We start from the raw sequence: 25,857 nt of genomic DNA, 5'->3' as shown, positions 1-25,857 counted from the left end.
TAAGAAACCTAACTGACGCGCTAGCAAAGGTCTCTACCGATTTCTGCATTCGTAATTCTTAATGGGCACTGAGTTCGGTTGCTGAGACGTTACCAAGCCTTGTCCTACGGTTTTCGATGTTTTGCTTAGAACTAACAAGAAAAAGGTCATTTACAAAATTAGTCACCATAGTCACCAAAAGCTCGCTCGTTTTCATCTGTGCCCCCTTGTTGCACCCCAATACGTCTGGGTTTTCTAGCCCATACTCTTTTACCTTTTTATCATAACTCATAAGAAAACTGTAAGATCAAAATAGTAAACACCAAAAAGAGAAAACTTGTGATGGTCTACTCAATACAGCTCCATCACCCGATTACCCGGAAATAAAAATGTATCAATTCAAAAAAATTGAGAACGAGCAAACAAAATATAATATGGACCGTATGGTTAGTTGAGCAAAGCACACAAAAACCCAACAAAATGCACTGTCTGGTTTGGTGTGTTCCTCCAAGGCCACCAAGGAAACGTAGGGTCGGCGAATGGAAGCAGGGGATTAAGAGTGTTGCCGTATAAGTAGAGAATTATACGAAATCCCGTATTTTTCATTTGAGCATTATTAATAAAAAATGTAAATTGTGACGGCATGGGCAATTGTCCAAATATTCTAGGTTGCGAGCTTCCCTAGTGCCAGATTACCTATGACGACTTGTGCTACTTCAAGAGTTCACATATGAGGAGTTGGCTGTGGCGGGTTCACTTGTGACGATTTCTCCTAGACTCCACCACCTCTGTTGGGGCATCACTTTTGCTGCCAGAAAGCCTCCCCCTGTAACATTCATACAGCACTAACCTTTCTAAAGTTATTGTCACAATATTTCTCCAAATGCAAACAATGTGACCATATGTTCCGAGTAGGAGTCGCATGCAAACCACGTTGCTAGGAATGTTCGGGGAGGAGAAGACTTTAGATCCCGTATTGATAAACCATGGCGTTCGGGATATGTTTGGCAACACACACCTAAATACACCGATACGCATCTAAGGAATATTGCGCATGGTGTAGCTACTATATTGGCAAGTTCTGCGATATAAACAAGGGGGACATACTGCTTGACTGCAATCAGTGAAGACGCAAAGAATAAAAAAAAACTCTAATAAAACAAGGGCGATCGAAAACACGAGAAAGACGCGTCAACATATGTGTGCAGGTTTTTGTATATAATGCATGGCAGAGAATTTAGAATTAAGCTATCTGCACATTAGGTTACTGCGATGACCAGGTAAACAAAATAAACCCCGAAAATTGCAATGGAAGCCACAGAACAACACTTTCGATAAAACGGACGTAGAGGTTCGATAAAACGGCATTCGATAAAACGGCGTTCGATAAAACGGGGTTCGATAGTCTGTCTGGGAACCCAGTAAGACATGTCTAGAGTTTGTGCGGTGCTCCCTGAAAAAAATTCGGCTAGGAGCGTTTGTGTGGATTCTTGTATTCTTCAGATAATCGGCTGCAGGCGGTGTTCCTATTCGTATAATATACGTAGGTCTGTGTAAGTTTTAAGTTCCTCACTTTATATCACCTCAGAAATATCCTACACCCCATTTACATCTTTAAAAAATTAAATGTAACGTTAATGTAACGACACGTTCCAATGTTCGAAGTGGAACTGGAACGCGTTCCGTTCGCAATAAAGGATACTTGTAACGGGAACTCGTTTCAAAATTGCGAAGAAACGAGGAGCGAGCTTACCTTCCTGTTTTAGAGGAACATGTCCAACACTGAGCTTAAGATTGCCCTATGTCGTAGAAAAACTCCAAGTCACCCTAATAGTCAATTTCCCTGGGATGGCGGCCATGCTAGAGGTGATGTTTGGTTAGAGTTTTAGATGTACACGTAGATTATGTAGAAGCGTGGATGAAAATTAGTCGTGCAATTGCTTAAACGTATTACACAACCATCATGCGCACTTGCCACGTGTGTTATAAAACAACTAAATAAGCAGGATATTATATTTGGAGCGAATGAGTGGTCTTAAGGCTGATTTTTAATAGAAGCGTATAGTTTGTGGACGAACTTGGCAATTTGGGAAAAATTACTCGATGTTCCTTGTGCCCCAGCTTAGCGAGTGTTTATTTTAAATCCATACACAGAGCCTGCATGCACTGTTCTGAAAACAACTAATTGCGGGAGACGGTGTAACTTTAGAAGGAATAAAGAGCATGTTATCAGTGAGCGTTGGAAAATACTGAAATTCCTCGCCTAACTATGGCTTGGAAGAAATGTTGCATGTGCTCCGAAACATTACAAAGCATGTCTTCCGAAAGACATTGACTTTTGGCCCACGTTTCCCGCAAAAAAATGTAAAGCGAAGTTTAAAATCCAAGAGGATACCCTATAACACAAGTTAACGTCAATGTCCAACACTGTAGTTTGAAGAGTTGGGGACTTTTGGTAGAAGCTGGAAGATCCCAGCCATGGTAACTGCTTCGCATGGTATTGCGTCGGGAAATTGGGAAATCGCAGGTCTACTGCGCCTGTTTTGTTGCGTGAGCAATACATGGCAAGATTTATTAGAAATCTGCGCTATCGATCCGTCCACAGAGGGTATCAGGAGAACGGAGAATTACAGTGCATTGACGCGAGGTCAAACCAAGCTCGCAGCGCTGGCACTGCCTTGGCTCTTTCTCGGGAAGCGGAGGCTCCTCACTGCCTTACTCACGTTGGTCTCCACCGGCACGGCCGCCGGTCGGCCTCCACCTGCCCCAAGCGCCCAGAGCCTGAGACGTTGGAGCAACTGCTCTGCTCCTGCCCCCAGCATCATGCTCCCAGGACAAAGCTCCGGGCGCAGCTTCAGCCTCTTGGAGCGCCATGTCTCACGGTGGAAGACGCTCTCTCCCCGTGGCAGCTGACGTAATTGGTTGGGAAGCCTTCCAGCCCATTCTAGGCTACCCGCCTAGGCTATTTGACACAACGGTTCTTGCCTGACACCTGCCTGCCAACCTTGGGCCGTTGCTGATGTGATAGCTCAAACTTTTTCTCGCTTTCCTCCTTTCTCTTTCCTCTTCTGTTCCTTTCACTATACCCTTTAACTTTCTCACTCGCCTTCCCTCTGACTGGGTCGCATGAAGGTGGACTCCCAGATGTCAGTTTCTTTCCTCTTCTATTCTCTCGAACCGCTACTACTACTACCTGACCTATCTACGCCGTCGTTCAGTGTAAAACGGAGTGTGCTGCGAGCGGAGGGCCAAATGAACGGCAAAGAAGTGTTGAGTAGAAATGATGGTAACGAAATGTCAATGCTGGCGGCTCACGAAAGAAGCGACAGCCACAAAATGCACCTGCCAAAGTGGCCAAACCTGACCACTGAAACGATTAGAACCCAAAGCACGGTCGGTGCGGTGGCCGGAAGGCTTGCACGGTGACCATAGTTGAAACCTTGAAAAGCCGTAGCAACGCACGCGCATCGGCCCGAGCCTCGAGTTTGGGGTGGAGAGGTCTGAGTTGGACTTTCGTTATTTTCCTGTTTTCAGGTGATATTAGGAGGTGGGCGGAGGATGTTTCGAGACTCAAGCTACCCGGACGAAGAGAAGAAGCCGGGGGATCGAAGTGATGGCAAGGATTTGATTAAGGAGTGGGAGGACGCCAGGTCACATTTGGGAAATGCCACCTACGTCTGGACACGGCAGCAGCTGCTGAGCATTAACCCCAACAAAACAGACTTCCTTCTAGGTGAGAACGGTGGACATATTTTGAGTCAACTCAAGCCACAGTTTTGTGTTGGTGGCTTATCTGACTTTCAATCATCAATTGCGAAAGTGTTAATAATCTGCAAAAACTCAGGATAGTTCTTTCTTGAAATGTAAGCAAGGTGCCTGCAGTATTTGCCACATTACTCTTATCGTGTGCCATGACCTTGTTGCTCTACTCTTGCCATTGATGCCAACTCAATGTTACAAAGAGAACAGCAAGAGGTGGGAGGGCCGGTGCTTTACGCCAAATAATAATTTGCCCTTCATCTGTAGCATTCATTCAGTGAGGTCTTAAAAATTACAAAACATAAGCATGGTTGGTAATTATTTCACGGCATAAGCATCACATATCGCCCCTAAAAAAGCAAGTCGTTAAATGTAGCGGCCTGCTTGCATTGTAAGAGCGTCAAACATGCAAACTGGGGATGTGAATTCGATTGCATCATCCCCATAATGATATATCTGTGCACTGCTTGATCGTTTCACCTGACTGTAATTCATGCAACGGCTGTTCACGTGCTTCCTGAAAGCACGTGCACTAGTTGCACAGGGCTTCTGCATCATCAAGGTAGTGTGCTGCGATTACGCTATGCTAGCATGGTCTCATACAGTATGGCGCCGCCCTACAATACCCAGAGCTATACCCCGGTGATGTGCAACTTCACAAAAGAAACTGCTTTGAACCAATCAGTAACAAAATGAAGTGTGGTTACTGGTGCTGTGTGGATTCATACATTCCCAAAACAACACCCCCTGCTGCTCAATCCCCTGCGGACTAAAATAAGACGTTGTTGTAAAGCCCTTTTGTAAGCGGCGATCGCAATACTTCTCCGAATTCAGATCCGAGGCGCTCCACTGTTTCAACTAAGCAACGGTCGGAGCGGTTATCCCTAGGCTCCTAAAAAGCGTCGCTAAACAATATGACGCGTTGAATAGAAGCCCCTGTACTTTTTTCTGCAATTTCTTTAACAGCCTTGGGAGGCATCGAGGCGTAATAATGGACAGGAAATATAATGTCCTAACTCTATGCCCATATGAAACTTTAAACAAAGATGCACAGCTAACTTCTTTGAAGCATGCCTCTGATGTTTTATGTGCGGCACAGATCACGTGATACTTCGTTTGTCTTGAGCGCACTTACAGCTTTCCTACGTGGCTGCCAAAGCTCTAACATGGCAGTGTACTGGTGCAGTTAATTTGATAATTAACTACCCATTCTGATAAGTATTATAATTTCTAATTATTTTTGTATGAATATTTACTATTCTTATAATTATTATATTTTTGTAATTATTTTTATTATTCTTGCTAATATGTCTCCAGGCTTGTTCGACACTGATCATGTTCCTTACGTGATTGAGAGGAGCGACAGCAACACGACGAAGCCTACGTTGCCGGAAATGACCAAGGTCGCTGTCGAGCTGCTCAGCAGGTCGCCTGATGGATTTGTACTGCTTGTAGAAGGTAGGGGCTCGAACAGCTTGAGGCACGTTTTGAATAGCTTCAAATACGGCGAAAGATTGATTGCGTCATAACAATCATCTGCAGCGCGCGAACCCACATGTCCATTGCATATTCGCCAAAGGCCAGAACACACACGATAACACCTATCACCATCATCTTTTTGACACGTGGCCCATAAACAATTGCATGACGGCTAGACAATCGGAGTTTTAAAGTTCGACTCGCCGTTCAAAAAAACTAGCGCAGTGGCCGCTTGTGAAACTAAAATACATATAGGGGAGGTTGCTTTCAAAGAATTCACCGTCATTGACTAGTGCACGACGAGGATTCGACGTTTTTATCGCTGTAAAAGGTGACTGGCACCTTTTAGGATCGCAATGAAGTTTTGAAATACGATCAACATCGCTGTACCGCCTATAGTTGAGAGATAAACGATGAGACAAGTAAGGGTTACCTAACAATAAGGGTTGCCGAATACACCTCTTTACATGGGTTGTGAGGGTGACTATGACTATTGATTTTATGGGTACAACTTCAAGGAGTGCCACGACAACTCGGGTTGAAAAATTATAATGCGAGGCATATCAGTAAGGAACGGGAATCTGAGGGATTGTTAAGATCAATTCAACAAAAGCTTTCCGTCATGGTACTGGCGAGAAATTTAGAGCGGAATCGACAAGTTTAGAAGGACTGATAAATCAATATTGTGGTGAATAGTTGAAAGTGTGGGTAGAGGAAATGAAGAGGTCTTGGTGCAACGAAGGGTCATAGGCCGAACGGGGTATATTTCTTGTGAAAGGCGCATGAACACGTGTACTCGTCGAACCTTACGTGCCTGAAAATGTTTATGAAGCACAATACGGGCAGGCTCCCCATCTCCATTTCAAACGGTCACTTTAGCTTAGCCTTCTATTTCCCCAGGCGCCATTAGCAGCACAAATAAATTATTTCCTAGGTAAGCTTAAACGCAAACCGTTATATATTTGCATATTTTATCGATGTTAAATCTTGACGCACACAATTTCACTAGAAAAAGTACAGAGAGATAATTTTTTGGACTGTCAGTTGCACATCCTGCGTGTTCCCTTCGCCGGCAGGAGCCCGCATCGACATGGCCCACCACCGGAGCCAGGGCGGTTCTGCTCTGGAAGAGGCCCTCGAGTTCGACCAGGCTGTAGCCGAGACGCAGCAAAGGCTCAACCCAAAGGACTCGCTCATTGTGGTGACCGCTGACCACTCTCACACCTTCTCAATGGGAGGATACCCTGGCAGGGGTGCTAACATCCTGGGTGAGTGTATGTGCACAGCGTCATTAATTCAATGCCCAGTGGGCCTTGTATAACGGGCACATCACAGCTACCAATTCTAAAAGCGTTAGTTAAGTGCTCCAAAAAGCAAAAAAGAACTACAGAACTTTTTCTGAAGCCCTAACTTGTGAAAAAGTGCAACTCCGATGTCCTCCACGATGTCGTCTTGACGGTGGCTTCAACTCAGGCACTCGCCTTCGTGTTCCACAGAAATCCCTAACTATACAAGGTAATGCACAGGCTGTAGGAGTTCACCCACTTCTGTAGTGGCATACTACCCCAAGCAAGAACGTACATGGCGAAATTCCAGCAGCTCATTGGCCAGGCTGGTTTTTTACATTGCGACGCCTCAGCAGACCATCCAAACATTGATACGCTTTTCCAGAGGATTTGTAGGGATGGCAGTAATTTATCTTCGTTCAAAGCATGTGGTACGCGACACTCAACAAATGCTGGTCACTACGATGATAATCTGCCGGTGGGCAAAACATCATAATGTCTCTGGGACGCTCCCTGGCTTACGTTGATAAAAAGATAGAACGTCTCACGGTAACTGATTCCCCTCGCAACTAAGTCTACCGCAAAACCATCCAGAGTCCATTTATCGCAACCTTCCTCAGACGACTCTTGGGAATGGCTCTTCGCGCTTTGCTTTAAGACGGTGGGGGTTTCGCCGATGACTGCTGTAACGTCGCACGAGGATTGAACGCCGTTGAGTGGCCAGTCGTACGCCCCGGCGAATTCTGTGCCGCGCTGAGCACCCTGACTTACTGATGACTGGTAGCAATGGAAAAGGCCCTAGGCCCTATTCTCGACTGCACAAATTGCCGGCAATTTTTTGCGTAAGCACGACGTAAGCAGTCAGTAACGTGCGGCACGTGTAGCTATGACGACGTGCAGTGTAATTTGACGATTCACTCATAAAGATCGCAACCAAGTTATCAAATATTGTGCAAGAAAGATATAAAAACACTTGGCATGTACTATAAAAATTAAGACGGTAGCTGAAGCTAACAAAAAAAAAAACACATTTCTGGGGGTCAAAATTGGCGACAACACCACAAGGCGATCAAATAACGTTGATCCAAAAGCGAGCGGAAAGCGGATGTCGAGCTAAAAAACATTACACAATTTTTTTACCGTATTTATTTATTTATTTCAATCGCTTTTAGTAACGTAGCTCGCCTCTCTTCTTCAATGCAAGTTTTGTTGCGTTATCACCTTCCCCGCCACGCCATCGTCTGCTGCTATGTTAAAAGCGTATGGCGGGATCACAGAAAAAGACTGCCGCGATCATCGCTTTTATGACACGTAAGAGCAGCGAAGCGCTACGCCTCATAACCGCGGAGCGCAAAGATTTCGCCGATTCACTCATTCGTCAATCTCGACTTCAATAAGCGCTGTAATGAACCAGTCACTTTTCTTTGTTATTTTTCTCTTGAGTTCGATCATGTGCCCTAACAGCTTGCTAGGACGAGTGTGGACAAACGCCATGCAGTGGGTTCTCTTTGTCATGGAGAAGCTTGTACTGCCCTCTTATGTTGCGGTTACGCCCAACAAATAATTTTTATTTTACTGCCAAACATAAAAGCAAAATATTGCACGCTATTTGTATGTTCCATGATAGCTGACTTGGGAGCAGTTGAAACTATAATTTGTTTCGGTAGGAAACATGCTTTAAACAGCGTGCATGAAAAACTCCGCCTGCTGCAAATAAGCGGACATTTCACGGCGCCGAACGTCGGGACAATTTTTTGCCCTATTTTGCTTGTATTTTGCGACAAAAACATCTGCCATTTTCAAGCTGTTACGTAGTATTCCGTCACTTTTACGCAGCCTCAACTTGCCAATGCATGACGTAATCATTCCCGCCAACTGTTTAAATTATGTAATGCCTTTTCAGCCAATCACAGAGAGGGCGTGTATTACTGGCATTATTGTTGTTGAATAGCAAAGACAGGCCTACGTTGTCATGTCTAGTGCTTTTAGTCTGGTTTTTCATTGACGGCCAAGAATTATGCGCTTTCAGAAAAAAGAAATAAGGCAAACTTTACAACTGGGCGCCCGTAAACGGCACAAAACGGTAAAATGACGACAACACACACAACCGCTTTATCAACTGGAAGCACGTGATCAAAGTTGAAAGCCAATCAGACAAGACTTCCGGCAAATTGCCGACAATTTGTGCAGTCGAGAATAGGGCCCCCGGGCTACCAACCAGCTCCAGCAGTCACCGCCGCGCATTCTCCGCTTTTTACGCGACTCTGCGCATGCGCAGACGTTTTCTAACAGGGCGCACTCCGTTTCATTATTTTATTTGTCTACTTTGCAGGGGCTCCTTGCCTGGGGTTGGCCCGCAGACAGCCAAAATTTGGGACCTAGAACTTATGCATCGCTTGCGTGTCATAAGGGCTTTGTTGCCTACTGAACCGCCTAAAGGGACAGGCAACCGATTTTAGACGAGTGTATTTTCAATATCCCAAATGAAAGCGCATCATTTAAAACTCCTTAACCCGAAACTATTTCCCCTATTGCGCCCTAGAACTTTTGAAATCGCAATTTTTAGATCTCCGAGCCTTATGTGTTCGGCAAAAAGGAATGCTTGAAACCGTGGCAGTGAGACGTGCTGCAACTTTATTTTAACTGCAAGGTAAATTAAAAGTGGCGTCTAAAAACTTGTCCCCGGCTAAAACAACAATAATGGGTAGCGTTTCCTGCTCCTCCATGCGGTTTTTAAATTGCGCGTCAAAATTGACGATCTTAATTGGACACGCACGGCGATCGCGGAGGCCGTGGGACACGTAACGCAATGCCGCGTTTCGTCACTTCATGTCGCCACATTTCAGACCTCAGTAGCTTTATTCCCAAACCAAAATTATTTCCGCCTGTTTACTTAGAAATCTTTTGCGGTTAGCCTAGTATACAAAACACTGGCTTTCATATTATCAAGAGGACATGCGCTCCACATAAACCGGTTGTCTGTCCCTTTAAAGTTTTCCCGCTGATTGACGCCCGTATTGCCTGCGGATGTGTCTAGGTGATATATTTGACCAATCTGTGCGCTCTTGTGGTGCGCAGGACTCGGTTGCATTTTAAATTGGCCGTAGCAGAATCCAAACCTACGCGCAGCTGTGGCGTAAGCAGTTAGAACTTTGGCGTATCGTACCATGATTCTTACAGGAGAACCTACAACTTGAAGACAGGCGCAAAAATGCTTTTTTATATTTTTTTGCGATACATGTATGATGTGCGTGTTTGCTACAATTGCAGAGGAAAGCAAAAACTGTCGCTCAGATTCGAGTAACTTCGTTCTTTATTTTTGCGTTTTGCAGGAATTGCAGGTTACTCGAACGTGAACCAGTTGCCTTTTACAATACTTGCATACGCAAATGGCCCAGGGTACACGCAGAACTCGACAAACTTTACTACTTCCGATATCGGTGAGTACTTTCTTCAATGGCTAAACTTAACGTAAGTTTGGTCACTGCTTTTTGTTTAGGATTTTTTGCCGAAAATTGAACTAAACGTGTTTCTTTTCACAAATCAATTACACTCCTAGATGCACATAAACAGCGAAAGCGATTCACATTTTTGAATATGTTGCTAAAATTATATTCGGTTTTCGCAGATTAAACGTTTAAAAGCAATCAAACGATCTGTCGCTGATGGTACGTTCCTTACAGCGATTGAAACCGTTAATTTATGTGTTGCACTGTGCCAGAACTAGCGCTAATGCTTTCATTGACATGCTTGCTAATCTATGAGTTGACACCCTCATAACACTTACAAGCATGGTTCCTTTGTCTTTCCGTTGTCAAATGATTTCCAAGAGACGTCATCAACTGACAGGCGTAATCAAAAGAAGCAAAGCGTTTCACCTAACGCAGCGTTTTCAAGGATTTCTTTCTGGGCTTTTACCTGTATTCTGCGTTCCTATCTGGTTTTTGAGCGATAGATATACTCGGCTATATCTCTCAAGGCCATTCATTGCGTCGAAAGTGACATTCAGCCCTTATTGATTTGTTGATTGTAAGGTTTAACACGCTGACGCAACGCAGGCGATGAGGCGTGCCGTAGTGGAGGGCTCCAGATTAATTATGACCACCTGGGGATCTTTAGCGTGCTCCGAAATCTCGTACACATGGGCGTTTTTGCTTTTCGCCGCCATCAGAAAAGCGGCCGCCGCGACCGGGAATCGAACCCGTGACCTTGTGCTCAGCAGCGCAACGCCTTAGCCACTGGGCGCGCAAACTCCGCCTTTCAATATCTTATCGCTTCGCTCGCTTGGATCATCGCCGCTGCAGTGCCACGTATCTTCGCGAGTGTGAAGCGGTTGCTTCGCCCTCGCTTCATCGCTCAGCGTCGGCTAGGTCATCAGTGCGCGCGCTGCCGTGCAAGCGAACCACGTGACTAAGGAAAGGCTTAACGATGCTTCGCCAGCGCTTCGTCCCTCAGTCTCGCCATCGATGGCACGCCAGCGTGGATGTCGTTTCATGTCCTTCAGCGCAAGCGAAACGATTAATCCAGTCATATATTAGATATAGCTACACGACATGCTGCTAAATGGCCAGCAAAGACAAACTCCCAAAACACTGAGTGCATTGTATTTGGCTTTGCTCCGGATAACTACGCTTCAAAGTGTTAAACCTGATCCAATTTTATAACGTCAGATTGTAATTAGATTCATTTTCCGAATGTCCGTGCCCGCCAGCCGTCCGCTATCAGCCGTCCTCATCAATCGTCCACGGAAAGATGTCACCGCTGCTGGCAGGACGCTATTATGGCAGCCCAATAGCAGCGTTCTTCAAAATCGGCTGTGTGTAACCAACATTGTGTAACCTGTCTAAAAAAGGGCGCAAAGTCAGTCATGGGCACCTTACCAGTAAAAAGTAAGCGTTACAGTTGCAGTTACCCACGCCAAAAAGTAACACTATTCTTCCAAAAGTAACTTGTTACAGTTAGAGTTTGTCTAACACGGATATATCGAACTCTAGGGGGATCGCGAAATAGTTTGATATATCGATAATTCGAACTGTAAAATATGCCGGTCTTAAGATTCTCTCATAACCCGGCACACCACTCAGTGCGTTCCGAGATTGTGACAAGCGGTATCTCCGCTATTTGTTCCTCACAGCACGAACAATTGAAACCACAGCGCGATGACTTTATCATGAAAAAAAAAGTCTGTGGGATCCGCTTTCTTCTTCTTCTGCGCCATAAAGTTCATCACACTTCTTTTAAGCTTACGAACGCCGTCGAATTGAAGAAAATTCGGTGTTTTACACTGTCCCACAACAGTGGCGAATATGAACACTGACAAGACGGGATGCAGTAGGCGGTCAGACCGTTGTCAGGGCCGCTGGTAGGTTCCGCTTCTTCGGCATCGGTGATGACCGCCACAGCCTGCCCATCTTAGTCAGCACTTACGAACCCCTGTGCCGTTGTATGATTGAAAATGGCGCAGGGGAATTTTGACATCTCTCAAAATTCACTCCCGACGCACTCAGCGCCGCCGTGTTCGGTGTCCGAAAATCTCTTGTTTGGAGCTGCACCGCAAGGCCGGTTTGCACACGCAGGATCTGGATTGGCCGGGCCGTGACAGTGGTGCCTTCCCCTTCACATCAGGTTTGATGCGCAGTATCGCGCTCAAAATTACTGCGAGAAATTTCGGATACCGCCGTCACTAAATTCACGCTCGGTTTTTTTTTCGTGACCATGGCTCCGAAACGCGTGCCCCGGACAAAAAAACACGCACCACGCCGCACCGGTCCCCCTGCGTGAGCCACCACTGGTAACCGCTGGCTCAAGCACGCAGAAAAGAAAGCCAGAAAAACATGCTTCCTGTCGGTTTCTCCTCCCCCGTTATTACCTTTCGAACCCAATCCTTCCTCGCGTTCTCGCTGCCATGCGGCTGGCCCCCATGCAAGCGCCTGAGCAGGTGTTAAAGGTCATCGAAGCTACACCGCCTTCTTCTCACCGACCGCGGAAACGCCCGCGAAGAGTCGTCATCATCGCATACATTGCGTCAGGAGAAGCGCATTTGCAGGGGAACATGCGGCGCAGCGTTTGATATATCGAATGGACCCCTAATGGGGAGCTCGATATACGCGTAGAACAGCGCTATATTTTTTCATCGGATTTCCAAAGGGATGTTGGCACTGTTCGATATAGACAATAGTTAGGTGTAACCGAGTTCGATATATCCGTGTTCATATTGTGAAAAATGTACCCTCGTTACTTTTCCGTTACTGTATAAAACTGAGCAATAGATCTCAAAAAAATGATAAAGTTAATTTTGTCTGATGCTTCACCCAATCTTTTTTTAGCCCACAGTGCGCGCGCAGGTAATCAAAATCCACCGCTGAAATTCACCAGTTATATATTTCAGTGCAATGGTTTTCACAATTTGTCTTTGCATAGTCACCATTGAACAGATACCGCCCTTGGTCATATTTGTGGAATCCAGCTACCCGCTCGTGACGCTGAAGCCAATCTTTCACGTCTTCAAACACGCCTTCTTTAAAAGTGGGCGGCGTTCGCAGTTGATGAAACATGAACTGATGTGGTGCGCCGTTCCCATTTGCGTCGTTCTCGTGTTGGCCATGCCTGTCGCCACTACCCTGGTCTTTTGCACCAGTACTTCGAACTGAGGCTAAGATGCATCGCTGTACACGCGTCAGCTCTTTTACTGGAAGATGGTCTGTACAGCAGTGTGTATTTTTATGCCCGCGGGGCTCACAATCCGTAACGAGAACATCTGCAAAAGATATAGTGAAATGGTAGGGCGCACTAAAAGCAAACAACTGTTTTCATTCAGAAATTGGGCCTTAATTAGAAGACGGTCAAATGGAGACGCAGGTAACGGGGGGAATGCACATTCTCTTTCCAGGTTCGGAACACATGCTCCCTTTCGTACGCTAAAATGGCGCGATTGGCGGCGTTTTCACTGTTGTCACATTGTTTCGCTCTCTGAATGTCGTTGAGCTGTCCTGGAACGGTTGAACAATGGTAACAACACGATGGCTTCATAGTTTTGCTGACTGCCAGTGTACCAGGCCTAAATTTCACCGAAGAAAAGCTTCTCCACTACCTGTACACAATACGGTGTGTGCTCTCTTTTGAGCTTCACATGTTCCAAGAACAAGGCTGGGTTCCCCATCGCGCTGTTATTCTTTGCAGCGCGGCCCGACTACGTGCAGCAGTCCGCGTTCCCCTTGACCAAGGAAACCCACGGTGGCGAGGACGTGGCGGTATACGCGACAGGTCCCTGGGCCCATCTCTACTCTGGAGTCCATGACCAGACGTATATCCCCCACGTCATGGCATACGCCGCCTGTGTGGGTGACTTCGCTGGCAGCAAATGCGGTGCCCATCCTCCTTACTCGGCCGGGAGCGCTCGAGGCGACCACACCGCGCCAATTTTCGCCATGTTGACGCTGGCACCACTACTAAACCTCTTTCGGTGACGCCCGTGAGAGTAGTCATTAGTGTGAAAATATTTAATGCGTTAAGGAATCTTAAATACTTGTCGATCGTGTGATTAGGGTTTTCTGAAAATAAGGTCTATTCGAGTATACAGGCGGAAAGGTCGTTCAATTTAGGATTTGTTGATTTTTAGTCACCGGATGCCCCGCACAATTACCGGATAGGATAAGTTGCCCGCGGCTGGCCGGAGACACGAAACTAAATACTGACCTTGCTATTTCAGATTTGTCCTTTATTTAATGCGCGCCACTAACAGGCAATACGTCCTAATGCCACACTATGAATTCCGCATCACGTACGTTCTTATTGTTAGCCGTGCAATTCCAAGTTGCAATGTGTGCGTAAATTCAAGGCGTATTACACTAAAGAGTGTTTTTACCTTATTTTCTTTTGCTGTATGGGTTTAAAATGCGAGGTTGCCCAAAAATGCTTAAAAATGACGTACCATTAAATGTAACGCGGCAGTATACTTCATGCACCATTACTGTTTTCCGATGGTAACAGACCTATATGAAAATACAATTGCGCTTGTAACAAATCTGAAAGTTATGCGATTTTGAGAATAATGACATCAGGGATCGGCCTTCCTTGAAATTTCACGGAACAGACAATCTGCACGAAGGGGAGCAGTGTGACTTAAACCGTCCCGAAGCGTTTCTTGTTCGAGCCATATATATGCGTCGCTTACCGAAAGAAGTAGCAGGGCAAGCCCAAGCAGAGTGGTAGCATCTGAACATTGTTATGATTGGGTCTGAAATTTCAAGCAGTGCTTGTGCTTGTGCAAGGCATGTACATATTTCTGTACATAGCTGTGTATGTCTGCACAAGTTCCAAATATAAACTTCTCTGTACAGTTACGTTCGGGTGTCTCTTGCTTTTTAAAGTCAATAGTCTTTTTTGGGCTACTTATGCAACGGAATTTTGGTCTGTCTGTATGGGTGCCTTTTTTTCTTTATTGCATTCTTTGACAGAATGACAGACACAACACACGTACATGATGATGTGTATACTCAATAAAAAACACTGAAACTGCACCCTTCTTGGTCCAGCGGGGTGATTTCAGCATTCTTTCATTACCAACAATGCCTCAGTTGTGGTTAGCCACTCTTGTTTAGAGGGTTGAAGTATCTGTATCGGCACAAAAGAACCTATTAACTCAGAAGTACCGTCGGATGAGTCTGGCATCTGGGTCGGAGTAGCGTGCCACCGTCCTGCTTCTCCAATTGGTTTGAGTCTATACGGCATACTTGTTTTAAACGGCACATCATCCTCATTTTCAACGTTCAAAAACGTAATGCCGCAAGCATACACAGGCAAATCTTTTCTGTGTGTTCCCTGGAGAATGCCCCAAAAGAGCAACGCTCCCCAACAGTGCAAGAACACATACTCAATTATTTCTGGCTTTCGACACAGAAATCTCAGCACACCTCATGGCACAAACAATGACTTTTCTTCCATCCAGGTCTGTCTCTCTGTCTGTCTGTCTGTCTGTATGTATGTCTGTCTGTCTGTCTGTCTGTCTGTGTGTCTGTCTGTCTGTCTGTCTGTCTGTCTGTCTGTCTTTCGGTGAGTCGATTCGTTCACACGGTCAAAGTAAAACATATTCTGCGCAAAGTCTTACATACTAAAAGCCAAATGTAAACGTTGAATAAGGGGTCAATGTTCATACTTGTTAACGTTGTTGAACAAGAACAAGACATTACACAAATAATAGACAGAAAATTAATACATAAGTGATATTTACAGTGTTCCTTTACAAATATATTAATGGATGTTTGATTTTTGCGAAATGAAGTATTATATCCCCTGAAGAAAAAAAACCCGTCACTAGATGTCGCCCACGCCAAAATAGCTTGTGGTGGCATTTTAATAAATCAATCAGCAACAGTTAAAAATAGCCTACTAGATACGTTCCACGTGCTGCTTGGAATGCGCGAGTAGTAGTGAAACGTGGTTCTAGAAACTTTGTAGGAGAGCGCCTCGAGTCACGCGCATCTCCGCCGTTGGGCAGCGCTGCCATAGATCCTGCCGGCCTGGAGCAGTGGAACGCGGTAAATGTATAATTGACTTGAGCAAACCTTTAATATGTGTACCTTTGGAGGAGCCCGACGGAAAAGAAACAACATGGGAGGTGAGCGGGAAAGCAACGGGGGGCATTAAATAGCCCCCCCCCCCCCCCCCCCCCATAGTTAACACGCGGTTTGAATAGTCACAACCATTCGAACCTCGTGAACCGCTGGCGCTTGTCATACATAACCCGGTTGGTTACCGCACAGAAAACTACAGGCACCTTTCAGGAAAAATCTCTATATATAACGGGCAGCCCCCGCGTTCATTTAGTTCCAAACGCCTGTTGGGTTGGTTTTCACAACAGTAAGCGAAAAAACCGGCCCCGCAACTGTCACGTGAACGTGTGGTGAGGTTGTGATGACAAGCTCAGAGAGATGGACGCAGGAAAGCCGTTCGCATGTTTAACACAACACACAATTATTGCACACTAAAAAATTATTGCACACTAAAATCAATTGCACTCAACCAATAAACAATCAAACCTACAAGTAAATACCCCAAAATAGAATTCCAAGGAAAACCGAAAAAGTCTCTACATTAAAGTTCATATATCCAGTTCAATCCAAGGACCCCAGTCCTTACGTTACTAATTAAGCACCATGTCTCTTGAACTCTCCCACCGCTCGGTGGTAGCCGTTGTCGTCTACAGGCGGGGCTATTTTTTCCCTCCACTTTCGGGGGTATTTATGTTAAGGTATATTTTTTCCTGCGCTTGGGGGTGGTAGCCAGCGCCACGCGGACTGATCGGGGTCAAGAGGACCTTCTTTTAACCCCCGGGGTTTGACTCGAGTGTCTACGGCATGCCGAGAGTGGTCGACCAGCGTTGAACTCTCTTAAGCTCTCAATGGCACCAAGACTGCCAGAACAGAGACCCTCGCTATGCATATAGCTAATCAGAATTGGAAATGAGGGGCATGTTGAAATAAGACAGAAATAAGGGTTGACAGTCCAAAAGACTTCGGAAAGCAAAAGGGAGCTTCTTGTATGTTATAGAAACAGATAAAGAATTTGGAAAGAAAGATAGGGGAGAAAAAAAATTCCCCGCATTTCCCCGAGGGGAAGAATGTGAAATTGCGAATGCACGAGTTGAATTTGCGCGGTTCGGTAATGTTCGCGAAAGAGAGATCACACACACACACACAACTACAAAGAAAGAAAGATGCATTTATTCACAGACACCTATTTGTGTTGTCGTTGTACTTGATTGCTAGAGCGGATCTCAGCTTTGAAATTTCGTGTCAGTACTCCTTTAAGCGGGTGCATTAGCCCTTCTCACGCCCGATTCCTGGCCAATCCCCCACGTGGGTATGTGCCATGTCAGCGGCCAGGCAGCGCGCGCCCATCTCCCCCCGTTGCCAAGGAAGACGAGGAGATTCCTGGCCAATCCCCCACGTGGGTATGTTATGCGGACATCGCCGGTGGACGCAGGTTCAGGGTCGCTTAAGAAGTGCATTCGCACTTAAAATGCCCGCCGGGTGAGATCCAAACCCACGACCTTCCGAATACCGGTCTAGTACGATGACCACTACGCTACCGGCGTGGCTATTTTTGCCCTCCACATTTTGGGGTATTTATGTTAAGGTATTTTTGTTTCCTGCGCTTGGGGGTGGTAGCCAGCGCCACTCGGACTGATCGGGATAAAGGGGACCTTCTTTTAATCCCCAAGCGTTGACTCGAGTGTCCACAGCATGTCGAGATTGGTCGACAAGCGTTGAACCCTTTGAAGCTCCCTATGGCACCAAGACTGCGAGAACAGAGGCCCTCGCTATGCATATAGCGGATCAGAATTGGAAATGAGGGGCTCGTTGGAATAAGTCAGAAATAAGGGTGCGCAGTCGAGAAGACCTTAGAATCAAAGGGGAGGTTGTGGTAGGTCCTAGAGACAGAGAAAGAATTTTGAAAGAAAGAAAGAAAGTGGAGGAAATATTTTTTCTCCCATTTATTTCTTTCTTTCCAAATTGTTTAGCTGTTTCTCTGACCGACCACAACCTCCCCTTTGCTTTCCGAAGTCTTGACTCCAGAAAGCAAATATATATATATATATATATATATATATATATATATATATATATATATATATATATAAGCAGTAAAAGAAAACTTCTCGAGGAGCCAGAAAAAATACTTGAGAAAATGGTAGACGCACGATTAAAAACAAAAACAGTGGTTTACTGAAGTTTCGACTGCGGGACCAGTCTTCATCTTGAGTAACATACAACGTTGGAGCACGCACGCTTATATAGGTGCAGAGGGTGTGCTGCAGTGTACCCTTTTGTTAACAACATTGGCGGGTTTGGGGCGAGGGAACAGGGAAGGGAGGGCATTATACATGTGGCACTATACATGATGACAGACTCTTTTCTAAAAAGCCCAGCAATATTCAACTTCATCCATTAAAAAAAAAAACAGGGTAGGGGGCTGTTCAAATACACTTTTCATACGGATTACACGAATAAATGGATGGCGCAGGGAACGTCTCGACACACGAAATGCAACGTACACGAACAACAAATAAATACAGAACAGAAGCCGCCGGTGACGCATCCATTCCAGAAAACACCAATTACCGGCGGCGTGGGGAATGTCAGGGCACTTTACAAGTTCACAGAAGTCACAGAAAAGCGCACGTGCCAGCAACGCAACCAATTATTTAGCCAGGTAGCAAGTAACTAGGTGTGTCCTGTGTGGAAGCAACTATTGAATCGGTAGCCAGTCAGGGTCAACAAGTTTCTGTGTATACAATAAAAGCATGTCACAGCATGATGGAGGCATGCAAAGAAGTGAGTAGTGATTGACAGTCCAAGAAGCGGAGGGGTGGGGATCCGCGCAACATGGAAGAAGATGGTGAGTGACCGCGCGGACGGCGCGTTCGCGATAACGAATTTAACCCCCCAAAGGGGGCTGCCAACCGCGGGAGCGGAGGCGTACTGGCAATGCACCTACTATTCCACGAAAAAAAACGGGAGACAGACAAGGGTGGGGAGGGGGGGGGAAACGTGTGGTGGCTGACAGTGTTCGGTACGGCGAATGAAACAAACAAACAAACAAACAAACAAACAAAAAACGGTGAAAGGAAAACAGTGAAAATGGCTTAGGTACCCACCAAAGATGATAATTTCCCCAAACTCTCATTAATGCCTGAAGATGCGGATTTGAACTTATAAATCAGATACGATTCGCGGATTAGTCGATCATGGTGAGAGCGAAACCCAGATTCTAATATCGTGGATCTGAGGTGGTCAAATGAGTGCCCAGGAAGGTTAACGTGTTTTGAAAACGGGAGAGATGGCAGAGTTTTGGAATGTGACTTGTGATTATTAAACCTAGATCTGAACGACTTTTGTGATTGCCCGATGTATTGTAGGTGGCACACCGTACACTCGAGCAAATATACCACATTGGAACTATCACAGTTCAGGTTTCCTTTGATTTTTAGACGAACGTCAGAGGCTGAACTGACCGCGGTATTCGTTGTGGACATGTGCGTGCATATTTGACATCGAGGTTTCCCGCAAGGACTGCATCCGCCGGTCGTTTGAGTCCTTATTTTGGATGAGGTCAGGACATCCGTAATGTTTTTGTTTCTCCTGTACACAACCCGTGGGGGTTCGGGAAAAATATGTTTTAGGCGCTCACTTTGGGTAAGAATGTTATAGTGCTTTTTTAGTATAGACGAGATTTTGGGAACAGATGCGGAATGTGTTAAGACCAAGTTCGTTTGCGGTTTGTCGTGGGAGGTTTTGGTGCCTCTGAGAATGTCTGAGCGATTCAGGTTTCGTGCTCTGTCTATAGCGTTGTCAATTATTTCAACGGGATATTTTTGTTTCAAAAGTGCACTGCGTAGCTCCTTATAATTATCATTGAAGTCCTCTTCCTTTGAGCAAATTCGACGAAAACGATGAGCTTGGCTATAGGGAATTCCGGTTTTGCAATGTTTGACGTGACTGCTTTGAAAATGTAGGTACTGTTGCTTGTCGGTCGGTTTTCGGTACAGTTTAGTGATCAGTTTTCCCTCTGAGACGGTGACGTTTACGTGAAGAAAATTAACAGTATACGGGGAGTATTGGTAAGAAAAAGAAATGGAGGGATGCGCAGAGTTGAATGCGTCTATGAAGGTTATCAGGTTCGTCTGCCCGTGGGTCCAAATCAGGAATACATCATCAACGAAACGCTTATAATAGAGTGGCTTTAAGCTCTGGTTATTCAGAAATTCACCCTCTAGTACGCCCACAAAAATATTGGCATATTTTGGCCCTACGCGTGTTCCCATAGATGTGCCACTTATTTGGAAGTAGTGTTTTCCATCGAACTCAAAATTGTTAAGCTCTAGAATTAGCCGACGAAGAGTGCTTAGTACAGAGCCATCAACAAGTTTGTCAAAGGTTGCTTCTCTGTAAGCGTGAGTTACTGCTCGGATTCCATCGTCGTGCGGAATATTTGTGTAGAGTGACGCAACATCCATTGTAACCAGGAGGGAATTGCTGGGAATATCCAAATCTAAAACGTCCGAAAGGAAGTGGTTAGTATCTTTAATGTAGGAACGAAAACTAGGCGGTATGATGCTAATTATCGAGTCCACGTACCGCGAAAGGTGTTCCGTGACGGTGCCTATCCCCGCGACGATTGGGCGGCCGGGATTATCTTTTTTGTGGATTTTTGGCAGCAAGTAAAACCTGCCAGCTACAGGATTAAGCGGAACAAGTGAATGGGCGGTTCTTTCTACCATTACGCCATCCTTCACCAATTGAGTGAGATGTTCTTTAACGGTTTCTTTAAAGTCGGCTGTAGGATCATTTTGGTATGGTTTGTAGAATGACGAGTCTGATAGCTGCCTTTGTGCTTCTTTAACGTAGTCAACCTGGTTAAGTATTACTATTGCACCACCTTTGTCAGCTGGTTTAATTACAATATCAGTGCGGTGAGAGAGGGTTTCTAATTTATTTTTTTCACTGATGGAGAGGTTATGGCGGAAGGAAGACTGTTTTTTGTAAGCTTCAATGATGTCTTGTTGCACAGCTTTGATATACATATCTAAGCACTCGTCCCGCTGGGGGGGTGGTGTCCAGTGTTGAGGGCTTGGAAGCAATTTAGCAGTGTCACTACATGTTTCGCCGTCATGAAAGTATTCCTTCAACCTCATGGTACGGGCAAAATTTTCAAGATCTTTAAAAAGCAGGAATTCGGAAAAACCCCCTGTTGTTGGGCAAAAACTCAAACCCCTAGAAAGTATGCTCAAAACGGCATTGGACAAAACTGCATCCGACAAGTTGACTATGTTACTACTCTCGACATCTTCTTGCTGTGTGACTGGTAAGGTGCTAACAGGGGACCCGTCTGGTTTAGGGATAACATTATCACGCGAGAATTTTTTGGCCTTGACATGAGACAGCTTATCTCGAACCTTTAATTCGTGCGAGGCCAATGACTCGATCTCATGTTTGTTGAGATGGGGAAAGAGAAGTTTTTCGTTCCTTACCAAAAGTCCAAAATTTGTCTGGTAGTGATCGATAATTATGCGTATCAAGTCCAATAAAGCGGATTTGAGCACACTGTCCCACTTTTCCTTTTTTTTTAATGGATGAAGTTGAATATTGCTGGGCTTTTTAGAAAAGGGCTTGTCATCATGTATAGTGCCACATGTATAATGCCCTCCCTTCCCCTGAGGAAAGCAAGTTCTCTTTGCTGAAATGTAGGCCACAATCGTGCTTTTACCTTGTTCGAAGTTTTTCTTCTCTTGTAGATATATATATATATATATATATATATATATATATATGTATATATATAAATAAATAAATGGTATTTATTGGGACGATAGATAGGGGACGGTGAGGGGGGCCAAACCAAGCGGTCGTTTCAGCTGGTCGGAACAGGGCGAGCACGAGACAAGCGGGTGCGACAGGGCGTGACCAAAACTGGACCATGATAGTGTCCTGAACCTGGTGCATGCCCATAGACGGAAGATTGTCCGTTGCACTGTCTTCGCACTGACGCATACCCCCATACAGGAGATTGTCCGTTGCAATAACTCGGTGACTATCTTCTTTATAATCACTCCCCCGCTGAAGAGCAGCCAACCTGGCTGTCCAGGGGCACGATAAAACGAGGGGGTCGTAGTAAGGCTTCAGGCGCTGCTCATGAACGGTCTCTTTTCCACGTCGGCGTTGGTCGGGTGAAGGCTGTACTGGCTCGACAAGGTAATTAACGGGCTAGGTACGCTCCAGGACGCGGTATGGGCCGTGGTAGTTAGAGAGAAATTTACTGCATTTGGTGGAGTGTGCGGGTTCACCCCATCCTGACCCCAGCTTGGCACCTTCGCGGTATACGCCACTCGATACGCCAGCCTCGAACTCCGCAACCGAACACTAACAGCCCTCTCTGCTCCCGCCATGCCTGATGACAGCAGAACCGCACCAACGCCTTCGCCACCGGCGATCGTCTGTTCCGGGGCGATTCGACAGCGTGATCCTGCAATCTTCAAAGGCACCGGCGACCAGGCAGCTGAAGACTGGCTTACCTCTTACGAAAGGGTAAGCGCGTATAATCGGTGGGATGACGCGATGAAGAGATATAACGTCGGTTTCTGCTTTCGTGAAGTCGCCGAACGTTGGTTTAATAACAACGAAGCCAAGATGAGCACGTGGGACGCATTCAAGACCGATTTTATGGATGTCTTTGGCCGGCCAGCCCTGCGCAAACTTCTCGCACAGCAGCGTTTAGGTGAACGGGCACAACAGGCTGGCGAAACCTTCACCAGCTACATCGAGGATATTGTCGATTTGTGCAGGCGCGTCAATGACGCAATGCCCGAAAGTGAGAAGATCAGACACATTATGAAGGGCATCGAAAAAGATGCTTTCCAGATGTTGTTGAGCAAAAACCCACAAAACATCGGTGAAGTCGTCAGCTTATGTCAAAGCTACGACGAGCTGCGGAAGCAGCGCGTCTACGCTCGCCACCGACTAGCTGCAACTGACGCATCCCTTTCAGCGCTGTCCTTCGACGACCCTTCAGTACAAGAGAGGATTAAGGACCTCGTGCGCGAAGAGGTAGCCCGGCAACTTTCACTTCTCTCGTGTGCAATACCGATTTCGTGTGCTCAAGTGCCTGGCGTGGCTTCACCGCTTCATCAGATTTTTCGGGAACAAGTCGCTGAGGCTCTTCCTTCGACCTGTCAGCAGACAACTGTGACGGCGCCCTTGTCTTATGCCGACATTGCAAGTGCACCACGCCACCCAGGTTTGTCCACGCCTATTGCTTATGATGGAGTCATAGCCAGACCACGTTACACCGGCCCCCCTTTGGTGCGCTCTACCCCGCACCTACACCAAATGAAATGGTATTTGTTGGGACGATGGATAGGGTGCGACGATGACCGGGGCCAAACCAAGCGGTCGTTTCAGCTGGTCGGAACAGGGCGAGCACGAGACAAGCGGGTGCGACAGGGCGTGACCAAAACTGGACCATGATAGTGTCCTGAACCTGGTGCATGCCCATAGACGGAAGATTGTCCGTTGCAATAACTCGGTGACTATCTTCTTTACAATATATATATATATATATATATACAGAAACATAGGTCGGCAGTTTACAACGCCAAAGGAGGCATAGGGGTGTTGTTAGGCTCTATTTTTTACTACGGTTAATGAAGTTAAGATTTTTTTTTAATATAAGGCAGAAAGAAAGAAAGAAAAACACGCGCCCAGAGTGGGGTCCGAACCCACGCCTTTCGATTAGATCTCGAATGCCTTACCAATTCGGCTATCTGGGTGACTGTGTTCTCCTTCACTTTCTGGGATATTTATATTTACTAGAAGTGTATCTGACGCTTGAAGGTGGTAGCCAGCGCCACTCTGACTACACGGGGAGAAGGGGACCTTCTTTTCAACCCCCGGGGCGTGACTCAAACGTCTACAGCCTGTCATGAGTGGGTAACTGGCGGGAAGCCCTCTTATGCTACCTAGGCATCAAGGCTGCCAGAACCGAGACCCTCGCTAGGCTTTCGCAGAATAATATAGTAGGGAAATGAGGGGCTCGTTGAGGAAATACAGAAACATAGGTCGGCAGTCTACAACGCCGAAGGAGGCATAGGGGTGTTGTTAGGCTCTTTTTTTTACTACGGTTAATGAAGTTAAGATTTTTTTTTAAATATAAGGAAGAAAGAAAGAAAGAAAAACACGCGCCCAGAGTGGGGACCGAACCCACGCCTTTCGATTAGATCTCGAATGCCTTACCAATTCGGCTATCTGGGCGACTGTGTTCTCCTTCACTTTCTGGGATATTTATATTTACTAGAAGTGTATCTGACGCTTGAAGGTGGTAGCCAGCGCCACTCTGACTACACGGGGAGAAGGGGACCTTCTTTTCAACCCCCGGGGCGTGACTCAAATGTCTACAGCCTGTCATGAGTGGGTAACTGGCGGGAAGCCCTCTTATGCTACCTAGGCATCAAGGCTGCCAGAACCGAGACCCTCGCTAGGCTTTCGCAGAATAATATAGTAAGGAAATGAGGGGCTGGTTGAGGAAATACAGAAACATAGGTCGGCAGTCTACAACGCCAAAGGAGGCATAGGGGTGTTGTTAGGCTCTATTTTTTACTACGGTTAATGAAGTTAAGATTTTTTTTAAATATAAGGAAGAAAGAAAGAAAGAAAAACACGCGCCCAGAGTGGGGACCGAACCCACGCCTTTCGATTAGATCTCGAATGCCTTACCAATTCGGCTATCTGGGCGACTGTGTTCTCCTTCACTTTCTGGGATATTTATATTTACTAGAAGTGTATCTGACGCTTGAGGGTGGTAGCCAGCGGCACTCTGACTACACGGGGAGAAGGGGACCTTCTTTTCAACCCCCGGGGCGTGACTCAAATGTCTACAGCCTGTCATGAGTGGGTAACTGGCGGGAAGCCCTCATGCTACCTAGGCATCAAGGCTGCCAGAACCGATACCCTCGCTAGGCTTTCGCAGAATAATATAGTAAGGAAATGAGGGGCTCGTTGAGGAAATACAGAAACATATATATATATATATATATATATATATATATATATATATATATATATATATATATATATATATATCGACTGAAAAGATAAAAACTCACACAGAGCGCGAAAAAAATAAGGTTAGTAGAGACAGAGACAAACGAGAAAGACTTAGAAAATAAAAATAAGTTTACTGACGTTTCAGGGAGAGGACTCCCTTTCTCTGAAGATATATATATATATTGATTACCGCACAGAAAACTGCAGGCACCTTTCAGGGAAAATCTCTATATATAACGGGCAGCCTACGTATTATATAAACATATAAACATAAATATATATATAAACATATATGTATACATATATATATATATACATATATATATATGTATATTTATATAGTAAGGAGAAAAGGTTCCTGGTTTCCAAGAAAAGCACTTTGTGTGGCAGAGGTGGTTGAAGGCGTCGTCGAATCTGCGGAGCGGGTACACGTCCTTTTTGGTGATTTTGTTCAGTCGCCGGTAGTCAACGCAAAACCTTAATGTGCCGTCTTTTTTCTTCACGAGTACGGCCGGCGCAGGCCTGGGGCTTATCGATGGCTGTATAATGTCGTCGCTGAGCATGCCGTCGACTTGAGTCCGGATGGCTTCCCGCTGGTGTGAAGAGACGCGGTGCGGTGACTGTCACGTAGGTCGGGCTCCATCTTCGGTTATTATTCGGTGCTTCGCTAGAGGTGTCTCGCGTAGTTTTTAGTTCGACGAAAACACTCTCTGTAGCGATGCAGCAAATCCAATAATTTCTTCCGTTCTTCTTGC

General features: G+C 45.8%; 1 protein-coding gene across 1 annotated transcript in view; it reads left to right on the top strand.

Annotated features, from left to right (window-relative positions):
- The window catches only part of LOC144168867 (alkaline phosphatase-like), a 60,241-nt gene extending 45,108 nt beyond the window's left edge, over nt 1–15,133 (top strand). The window contains exons 4-8 of the mRNA XM_077697859.1: nt 3,514–3,712; nt 5,056–5,196; nt 6,294–6,485; nt 9,836–9,943; nt 13,683–15,133. Of these exons, the coding sequence (XP_077553985.1) occupies nt 3,514–3,712; nt 5,056–5,196; nt 6,294–6,485; nt 9,836–9,943; nt 13,683–13,969 (927 nt within the window). The 3' untranslated portion in view covers nt 13,970–15,133. The remainder of the gene's footprint in view (nt 1–3,513; nt 3,713–5,055; nt 5,197–6,293; nt 6,486–9,835; nt 9,944–13,682) is intronic.
- Nucleotides 15,134–25,857: the final 10,724 nt, after the last annotated feature.

The sequence above is a fragment of the Haemaphysalis longicornis genome, unplaced genomic scaffold (assembly GCF_048455015.1).
Source record: "Haemaphysalis longicornis isolate Haplotype H1 unplaced genomic scaffold, Haemaphysalis longicornis Haplotype H1 scaffold_2, whole genome shotgun sequence".
NCBI lineage: Eukaryota > Metazoa > Arthropoda > Arachnida > Ixodida > Ixodidae > Haemaphysalis > Haemaphysalis longicornis.
The sequence above is the reverse complement of the archived record's forward strand: the minus strand, read 5'-3'. Positions and strand labels throughout refer to the sequence as shown.